The 10,855-nt window shown below is 40.8% G+C and overlaps 1 protein-coding gene across 2 annotated transcripts in view; it reads left to right on the plus strand.

Annotated features, from left to right (window-relative positions):
- The window catches only part of c1qtnf6b (C1q and TNF related 6b), a 16,721-nt gene extending 6,377 nt beyond the window's left edge, over nt 1-10,344 (plus strand). Inside the window, exons 2-3 of one of the 2 annotated variants that reach the window (XM_061984574.1) lie at nt 1,756-1,941; nt 9,503-10,344. In XM_061984574.1, coding sequence (XP_061840558.1) covers nt 1,764-1,941; nt 9,503-10,050 — 726 coding nt within the window. In that variant the 5' untranslated portion in view covers nt 1,756-1,763 and the 3' untranslated portion in view covers nt 10,051-10,344. The remainder of the gene's footprint in view (nt 1-1,755; nt 1,942-9,502) is intronic. The other variant, XM_061984575.1, reaches the window with a different exon arrangement.
- The last annotated feature ends 511 nt before the right edge of the window (nt 10,345-10,855 follow it).

Raw genomic sequence — 10,855 nt, forward strand, 5'->3', positions numbered from 1 at the left:
CCAATAAGATTTTCAACTTGTTTAAGTCGAGGTCCACGTTTATCAATTCATGGTAAGCTGGGGTCCACGTTCAAACAGTTCGAATCAGATTAGAAATGTGGGCTAAGCAGTAGATTGTGTAAATGGGAAAAAATCACTGGAAATTCCGGGAAAACCTGAAGAACTAAAGATGCACTGAAACGCTAACAGTTAGCCCGCTGGCTGGATAGCGTCAAGTAACCAAAGATATGAGCAAAATCAGCTAAAAAAGCTAACATGCCAACAGTATTATGCTCACAATAGCATGCTTACAGTTAGCATAAGTAAAACAACTAAATATATGACAGTGAGGTGTATAGCTGATAAATTAGCTTAAAAAAATCTAGCATGCTAATGTTAACATGTTAAAATGCTAACTGTCGAGTACCAAACTACATACTGTACCTCTGAGGTCTTAACCTAAAAAAATTCTGTTTATAATGCTAGCATGCATTGAGTATCAAAATATGACTGAGGAGTATATCTATGAAATTTGCTTGAAAAAAGCTAGCATGCTAACAGGTATCATTCGTCAATTGACAAAAATAGCTGATACTGAGGTGTATACCTGCAAAATGAAAAAGCTAACTAATATGCTAATGTAATTATTATTATTATTTTTTTAATTAGCTACAGTCCGCAAAAGCAAGACATCAAGTAACCAAAGATATGAGCAAAATGAGCTAAAAAAGCTAGCATGCCAACAGTATTATGCTCACAATAGCATGCTTACAGTTAGCATAAGTAAAACAACAAAATATATGACAGTGAGGTGTATAGCTGATAAATTACCTTTAAAAAAATCTAGTATGCTAATGTTACCATGTTAAAATGCTAACTGCAACATGTGTCGAGTACCAAACTACATACTGTACCTCTGCGGTGTTAACCTAAAAATCTGTTTGTAATGCTAGCATGCTAACATTAACATGCATTGAGTATCAAAATATGACTGAGGAGTATATCTACGAAATTTGCTTGAAAAAAGCTAGCATGCTAACAGGTATCATTTGTCATTTGACAAAATAGCTTTGTTGGCAAGATTTGCGGCCTAATTGCTATCTAGCGATTTGTGTGCTAGTCGCGGCTCACGATTAGCGCTCTATTTGTTAGCGTGCTATTTTCCAGCTAGATATTAGCGGCACAACTGCTAGCATTTGAATATGTCAGTATTGCACAATAACAAGGTACCTTTAAGGCCTGTTTAGCCTATTAAGGCCCAAGCTGTTTGTTTACATGCTTTTTTTTTTTTTTTCTTTGCTATTTGGGCTTAATGGACACTAATTAGAATAAAAACTAAGAATTATCGTTTGATATGATGTACTTAGTCCATAAGTACACAAACGTGTACTTCATGTTTAGTGACATGCTAATTCTTATTTTTACACCTTTTTTTTTTCCAAATTCCATTGTATGTTATACTCTTCTGACACCACCAGATGGCAGTAGAAGTGTCCACATAAGTGGCCATAAGACCCCAATTCAGTAGTGTACACAATTTTGGAAATAAGAGCTAAAAAGGTGCTGTCCACGTATGTGGCCACTAAGCCTTTAGAGAAACACATTTGTTCCAAGATATATAAGTAGGGGCCCCTGAAGACCCCTATGGTATTACTGAGGTGAGATCCAAGGTCAGAATTCTGTATTGTTGTTGTTTGGGAAGGGAACTCGACTACTATTGACTTTAACGGAAGTTTGAGGTAACCGAGTTCAAAAGTCGAGTCTTTTTGCTTCCAGCAGCTCCGATGGCGGCGTGTTTGAGGCTTCTTCTGCTGCTGCCGCTGGCGTGCTGCCTCCCCTCCCCCTCCCGGCCTCCAATGCGCTACTGCCGCCGCTGCTGCGACCACACGGAGCCTCAGGCCGGCCCCGCACACTACCGCGTGCCCGAGGTCCGCACCGTGGTCAACATGACCATCCTCAAAGGTAGGAGAAGGTGGACTCAAAATGGTCACAATGTTAACTAAAGACATGCTAGCATTAGGATAAAAATGGTTGTATAATTAGTAGCTAAATATTGTTAGCTGATAAAGATGTTTTGATTCATGTTTTTCAACCAATCTTCGTCAAATTCTACACGCGTGTGCTTGTCAGTCCCTTAAACGTTAGTGCCAAATTTCCTGGCGATTAGACGAAACACCTGGAAGTTACAGGGGGTTGTTTTGTGGAGCGCATGTGTCAGGTTCAAACACCGAACTATCTATTAAACAAGACAAGAAGCAAGGAGTCACACAGAGACAGAGTCCAATTCATCTCATGAGGAGAACGTCTGGAGCTGCACACTCAGTTACAGTTTCCCACCACGCTCTAAGGTACAGCCCCACGCGCTCCTCTATTTATTCAGGAGTTCCCTAGTTAACTAAACACCTGGAAGTTACAGTGGGTTGTTTTGTGGAGCGCATGTGTCAGGTTCAAACACTGAACTATCTATTAAACAAGACAAGAAGCAAGGAGCCACGCAGAGACAGAGTCCAATTTAGCTCATGAGGAGAAACATCTGGGGCTGCACACTCAGTTACAGTTTCTCACCACGCTCTAAGGTACAGCCCCACGCGCTCCTCTATTTATTCAGGAGTTCCCTAGTTAACATCGACCGAGGCTGCCTCTAAAGGGAGTGGTCACAAATATCTTCGTTGAGGTACTTTGAAGTCCTTGGCTGTTAGCGGGCTAAGACAAATAAAACATCTGTGGCGAGGCCACCCGTCATATGCCGTGGAAGATAACAAACTTTGTGCCCTTCAACAAAGCAGAAAAGAGCACAATAGATAATAACTATAGCAACAGCCTTTAAGCATAACAGTTGTGTGATAACGTATATATAGTTATTCTAACAGCATGTGCGAGAAATTTCAAGCCGATCAGTGTAATTTAAGCCCCGAACGAATTAAGTAAAATCTTGTTTTGATACTTTTGTTGTTACGTGTGCGTCCGATACAAAAGGCACCGCTTTCCGAAATGCGCTAGCTCGATGCTAATTTACATTGCATATGCCATATACATGCTTCTGATTAGCATTAGTAACACCTGGCCATTTGGTAACAAAAGCCACAACTGAGATGCACGTTACAATCAAACAGCCGGTGTGTAACTATAGTACATTACTTACAATATAAAGACTTTGTAGGACTCAAAAGACAAGATTGGTACGTTTCACTTAATGGCAAAGACTACTTCCTGACTACGGAAACACACTTAGGACAAACCGTAAGTAAATGCATACTTAGAAATGAAACTCGATGAAAAAGATACATCTTAGTTGTCGATGTTAAAAGTTACATTATTCTTTTAGATTTGATCGTTTCAAAAATGTACATTTATTAACACGTAAACAGACACAAAAAGTACCAAAATTTGGCACCGTTGAGAAACAGTTCAAATGTGAAATGTACGCCAGTTGTAAAAGTCGGACATGTAGGATAGAGCCCCTTTAAATACTCGAAGCCCACCTTGGAACATTACAAAGGAGGTGAAACGAGTTAGCGTAGCATAGAATTAGCATAGCATAGTGTAACAAAATATAGCATAGCACAGCACAGCTTGTCATAGCATAGCATACCATAACGTAACAAAGCATAGCAGAGCGTAAGCATAGCATAGCATACTATAGCGTAACAAAACATAGCATAGCATATTATAGCGTAAAAGCATAGCATAGCAGAGCGTAGTGTAGCGTAGCATAGCGTAAGTATAGCACAGCATAGTGTAACAAAACATAGCATAGCACAGCATAGCATAGCATGACAAAGCATAGCATAGTAGAGCGTAGTGTAGTGTAGTGTAGCATAGCATAGCATGACAAAGAATATCAAAGTAGAGCATAGTGTAGCATAACATATCATAGCATAGCATACCATAGCATGACAAAGCATAGCATAGCATAGTAGAGCGTAGTGTAGTATAGCATAGCATATCATAGCATAGCGTAACAAAGCATTGCATAGCATATCATAGCATAGTGTAGCGTAGCATAGCGTAAGTATAGCACAGCATAGTGTAACAAAACATAGCATATCATAGCATAGCATATCATAGCATGACAAAGCATAGCATAGTACAGCGTAGTGTAGTGTAGCATAGCATGACAAAGATTATCATAGTAGAGCATAGTGTAGCAGAGCGTATCATAGCATAGCATACCATAGCATGACAAAGCATAGCATGGCATTGTAGAGCGTAGTGTAGCATAGCATATCATAGCATACCATAGCATGACAAAGCATAGCATAGCATAGTAGAGCGTAGTGTAGTGTAGCATAGCATATCATAGCATAGCGTAACAAAGCTATGCATTGCATATCATAGCATAGTGTAGCGTAGCATAGCATAAGATAGCACAGCATAGTGTAACAAAACATAGCATATCATAGTATAGCATACCATAGCATGACAAAGCATAGCATAGTAGAGTGTAGCATAGCATATCATAGCATAACATATCATAGCATAGCATAGCATAGCATGACAAAGCATAGCATAGCATAGTAGAGCGTAGTGTAGTGTAGCATAGTATATCATAGCATAGCGTAACAAAGCATTGCTTAGCATAGCATATCATAGCCTATCATAACACAGCAAACCATAGCGTGACAAAGCATAGCATAGTAGAGCGTAGTGTAACATAGCATAGCATATCATAGCCCAGCATAGTGTAACAAAACATAGCATAGCATAGCACAGCATATCATAGCATGACAAAGCATAGCATTGTAGAGCGTAGTGTAGCATAGCATAGTCTATGTTCCCCTGCAGTGCTTAATAAGTGCACTGGAACAGAAAAAAAGGTAATGTTATTATTATAATTTCTTACAGTTAATAAGTCATTTGTCTTGTTTAGTCCAGCACAGTCACACAACTCATCAAAGTCATGGTTCATATCAGTAAATCACCCCAGCGTTTATTCCGCAGACGGGTCGTAAAGTTTGCATGTCTATTTCTTCTGAACCCCATCACCACTTTTGTGTTTACATATTTCAAAATCAGCTTTCAGTTTGACGAGAGACAGAGACGTGACGAGAGAAGATCCTCACACGGCCCAGGGGGAAGTTTTTTTTTTTTTGATGAGAACATGTAATCAGAGCTCCACGAGAACGAAAGGGCCTGCACTGTGTCCGATATGAGCGGACCCATCCTTGGCCCCGCCCCCCTGGACTGTGAATGACAAGACTTTTCCTCTTCCACTCACAGCCACGTTCACACTGGCACACAAGTCACTCCAATTGTGAGTTCTTGGTCCACAGTCAGGAACCACAGTCTCCACCACCGACTGAAGCAGGACATTCCAGGTCACCCACAAGCTGACAGATGCACATAAGAGGATTCCAAGACTTTCATACGTGCAAACTGCAATTTAGGTCCCTGAAAAGAATGACCAACCCCAATGTTTTCCTTCGTTATGGGCCTGCTGTGGAAGAAGCACCTATTTATTTATTTACATGAAGCAGTGAATCGGTGCTATCGTTAGCACGCTACCTCTTTTAGCCAATTTTACAGCTGTACACCTCAGACTAATATACCTCCATACTTGACACATGCTACCTGTTAGCATGCTAACGTTTGCATCCATCCATCATTTTTGGCGCACTCATTTTTAACCTAAATTTACAGCAGTACACCTCAGTCATATAGCTTGGTATGTGACACATGCTAACTGTTAGCAAGCTAACGTTATCGTGCTGGCATAGTTACATTAGCACGCTAATGTTTTTAGCCAATTTTACCACCGTACACCTCAGTCGTTTAACTTGTTATAACTTGTTAATCAACACTGTCAGCATGCTAATGTTAGTATGTTAGCATGTTAACCTTTTTTATAAAATTTTGCAGCTGTACACCTCAAAGTAATACATCATGATACATGCTAACTGTTAACATGCTAAAATTTAGCTTGCTATTTCTTTTTAGCTAATTTTGTAGTCGTACACCTCAGTCATATAACTTGGTACGTGATACATGCTAACTGTTAGCAAGCTAACGTTATCGTGCTGGCATGGCTACATTAGCACGCTAATGTTTTTAGCCGATTTTACCACCGTACACCTCAGTCGTTTAACTTGTTAATTAACACTGTCAGTATGCTAATGTCAGTATGTTAGCATGTTAACCTTTTCATAAAATTTTGCAGCTGTACACCTCAAAGTAATATATCATGATACATGCTAACTGTTAGCATGCTAAGGTTAGTATGCTAACATGCTAAGAGTTAGCTTGCTAATTTTGTATATTCTTTTTTTTAGCTAATTTTGTAGTCGTACACCTCTGTAATATCTTGGTACTTGACACATGCTAACTGTTAGCACGCTATTATGCTAACATTTGCACACTATTTTTTTTAGCCAATTTTGCAGCTGTACACCTCCGACTCATATAACTTGATACTTCACACATACTAACTGTTAGCATGCTAAAGTTATGCTAACACGTACACTAACTTTTTAACTAAATTTACAGCAGTACACCTCAGTCATATAACTTAGTACTTAACACATGCCCACTGTCAGTATGCTATTGTTAGTATGTTAGCATGCTAACCCTGTGAGCTAATTTTGCAGCTGCACACCTCAGAGTTGTATAACTTGATACTTGACACATGCTAACTGTTAACATGCTAACGTTAGCGTACTGACATGTTAACTATAAGCATGTTAACATTACCCTGCTACCATGCTAACATTTAGCTTGCTAATTATTTTAGACAATGTTGCAGATGTACACCTCAATAATATAACTTAGGACTTTACACATGCTAACTGTTAGCAAACTAATGTTAACGTGCTAGCATGCTAACATTGGCACGCTAATGTTTTTAGCCAATTTTACAACCGTACACCTCAGTCATATAACTTGTTAATTGACATATGCTAACTGTCAGTGTGCTGATGTTAGTATGTTCGCATGTTAAGCTTTTTAGCTAATTTTGCGGCTGTACACCTTGTCACATGTCTTGATACTTGTTACATGCCAACTGTTAGCATGCTAACATTAGTGTGCTAACATGCTAACTGTTAACATGCTAAAAGTTAGCTTGCTAATTTTTTTTAAAGTAAATTTTGCAGTCATACACCTCAGTCATATATTGGTACTCGACAGGATGGATCAGGATTCAGGATGCTTTATTATTGTCCATTCTTAACATGTGCAAGACCTATAAGAACTGAAATTACATATGCTAACTGTTAGCATGCTAAAGTTAGCATGCTATTATGCTAACATTAGCACACTTTTTTTTAGCCAATTTTGCAGCCGTACATTTCAGTCATATAACTTGGTACGTGCCTACTTTCAGTATGCTAATGTTAGTATGTTAGCATGCTAACCTTTTTAGCTAATTTTGCAGCTGTACACCTTCAAGTCGTATATCATGGTACTTGACACACGCTAACTGTTAGCATGCTAGCATAAGCACACTAACTTTTTTAGCCAATTTTGCAGCCTAGGTGTCTACATTCCCAGAGGTTCACAGCACAGGTAGCAGGCCCATCAAAATTTCCGCAGAAAGTTTTTTTCTGTAGCCTTTTCCAGAGATGGCTTTCTTCAGGCTTCTGATTGGCTAAAACGGCCTTGGTGGCGTAAACAGTGTAGGTGAAACAAGAACCCTACGGTCTTATCTTCTCCTACTGGTTTTGACCCAGGCTCAGGACCAGACACTGGAGTTGAGCTCAAAGTGGTTTTGGCTTTTATTTGTGTCAGTCGGCCTGGCGCTGGGCTAATACTGCGGTCGCTCATTCTAAACCACGTCCATTCCTGTTCCTAAACAAAAAACTGGATCCTTGTTTTAAGAGCTCTCCGGTCCCTTTTTTCTTTTACGACCCTCGTAAAGGCTTCACTACCACTTTGGCTTCAGTTCACGCCAAGACCCTCACAGACCTTTTTGTCATCTACTTTGCACCGAGGATGTACCGTTCACATTTGAACCGATGACAACAAATCAACTCACATCCAAATCATGATTCTTGTTCATCCCAATTCAAAATCAATTACTAACTTTCAAAAATAAATTATATATATATTTACAAAACCAAAACGAGTGAAGTTGGCACGTTGTGTAAATCATAAATAAAAACAGAATGCAATGATTTGCTAATCCTTTTCAACTTATATTCAATTGAATAGACTGCAAAGACAAGATACTTAACGTTTGAACTGGAAAACTTTGTTATTTTTTTGCAAATATTAGCTCATTTGGAATTTGACGCCCTGCAACATGTTTCAAAAAAAGCTAGCACAAGTGGCAAAAAAGACTGATAAAGTTGAGGAATGCTCATCAAACACTTATTTGGAACATCCCACAGGTGAACAGGCTAATTGGGAACAGGTGGGTGCCATGATTGGGTATAAAAGCAGCTTCCATGAAATGCTCAGTCATTCACAAACGAGGACGGGGCGAGGGTCACCACTTTGTCAACAAATGCGTGAGCAAATTGTTTACGAACAACATTTCTCAACTAGCTATTGCAAGGAATTTAGGGATTTCACCATCTACGGTCCGTTATATCATCAAAAGGTTCGGAGAATCTGGAGAAATCACTGCACGTAAGCAGCAAAGGCAAAAACCAACATTGAATGCCCGTGACCTTCGATCCCTCAGGCGGTACTGCATCAAAAACCGACATCAGTGTGTAAAGGATATCACCACATGGGCTCAGGAACACTTCAGAAAATCACTGTCAGTAACTACAGTTTGTTGCTACATCCGTAAGTGCATGTTAAAATTCTACTATGCAAAGCCAAAGCCATTTATCAACAACACCCAGAAACGCCGCCGGCTTCGCTGGGCCCGAGCTCATCTAAGATGGACTGATGCAAAGTGGAAAAGTGTTCTGTGGTCTTGACGAGTCCATATTTCAAATTGTTTTTGGAAACTGTGGACGTTGTGTCCTCCGGACCAAAGAGGAAAAGAACCATCCGGACTGTTATAGGCGCAAAGTTCAAAAGCCAGCATCTGTGATGGTATGGGGGTGTATTAGTGCCCAAGGCATGGGTAACCCACACATCTGTGAAGGCACCATTAATGCTGAAAGGTACATACAGGTTTTGGAGCAACATATGTTGCCATCCAAGCATGGACGCCCCTGCTTATTTCAGCAAGACAATGCCAAGCCACGTGTTACAACAGCTTGGCTTCATAGTAAAAGAGTGCGGGTACTAGACTGGCCTGCCTGTAGTCCAGACCTGTCTCCCATTGAAAATGTGTGGTGCATTATGAAGCCTAAAATACCACAACGGAGACCCCCGGACTGTTGAACAACTTAAGCTGTAAAAAATTACGTTTCTCAGTTCGAACATTAAATATCTTGTCTTTGCAGTCTATTCAATTGAATATAAGTTGAAAAGGATTTGCAAATCATTGCATTCTGTTTTTATTTACCATTTACACAACGTGCCAACTTCACTGGTTTTGGCTTTTGTAGATTAAATGCCATGCTATGTAGTACAAGCTAACAAAGACTAATGTATTAATGATCATCCTTCCCTCCTCCCCACCGTGCAGGTGATAAAGGCGACAGAGGGGATAAAGGCACGCCTGGTAAGCCAGGTCTGGAAGGACCCCCCGGCCAATTCGGACCGGTAGGCTTCAAAGGCAGCAAAGGCCAAGCGGGCGCCCCCGGGGACCCCTGCAAGACCCCCCACTCGTCCTTCTCGGTGGGGCGCCGCAAGTCCCTGCACAGCGTGGACTACTACCAGGCGCTGGTGTTCGACACGGTGTTCGTGAACCCGCACGAGCACTTCAACATGTTCAAGGGCAAGTTCTACTGCTACGTGCCCGGCGTCTACTTCTTCAACGTCAACGTCCACACCTGGAACTTCAAGGAGACCTACCTGCACCTCATGCACAACGAGCAGGAGCAGGTGATTCTCTACGCGCAGCCCAGCGAGCGCTCCATCATGCAGAGCCAGAGTGTCATGCTGGAGCTGGCGCTGGACGACGAGGTGTGGCTCCGCCTCTACAAGCGCGAGCGGGAGAACGCCGTCTACAGCGACGACGTGGACGTTTACATCACCTTCAACGGGTACCTGGTGGCGCCCGGTCTCCAGTGACCACGGGTCCGTAGGGGACTTTTAGAAATGCATGGTGCTCTGTTGGTATTCTACCAAGACTGGAACACATCCTCACCAGGACTAGTCCTCCCAGCATGCAAACCACCACACCTCCATTTTAAAGATGGTGCTTAAACCCGATCCAATTCAGGTCAATATATACTCGGGTGTCCAGAGTTCTACCGGTAGCTCCTTGACTATGGTCTAAGAATATAAAATGTCTTATCCTGCACTATTTAAAATGATATCGCATCCCAATGGGGCACTTTAAATAAAATACTCCAAAAATCTCAAGTTGGTCACAGGTTAAATCTGCATATAAAGTACTTTAATGACGCATATTATTTCCAGGCTTTCGAGGGCCAAATAAAATTATGTGGCGGGCCCCCTGGCCTTGAGTTTGACATGTAATAATGGATTATATCAGGTAGCTCAGTGGTTCTCAAATGGGGGTACGCATACCCCTGGGGGTACTTGAAGGTATGCCAAGGGGTACGTGAGATTTTTTTTAAATATTCTAAAAATAGCAACAATTCCAAAATCCTTTATGAATATATTTATTGAATAATACTTCAACAAAATATGAATGTAAATTCATAAACTCAGTGAAGCACAGCTCAGGTTTCTCACTAAAATGTCTGTCAAAAAGAACTGTGAAAAGAAATGCAACAATGCAATATTCAGTGTTGACAGCAAGATTTTTTGTGGACATGTTCCATAAATATTGATGTTGAAGATTTCTTTTTTTGTGTTTTGAATTAAGTTCATGAATCCAGATGGATATCTATTACAATCCCCAAAGAGG

Source organism: Nerophis lumbriciformis, linkage group LG25, assembly GCF_033978685.3.
Source record: "Nerophis lumbriciformis linkage group LG25, RoL_Nlum_v2.1, whole genome shotgun sequence".
NCBI lineage: Eukaryota > Metazoa > Chordata > Actinopteri > Syngnathiformes > Syngnathidae > Nerophis > Nerophis lumbriciformis.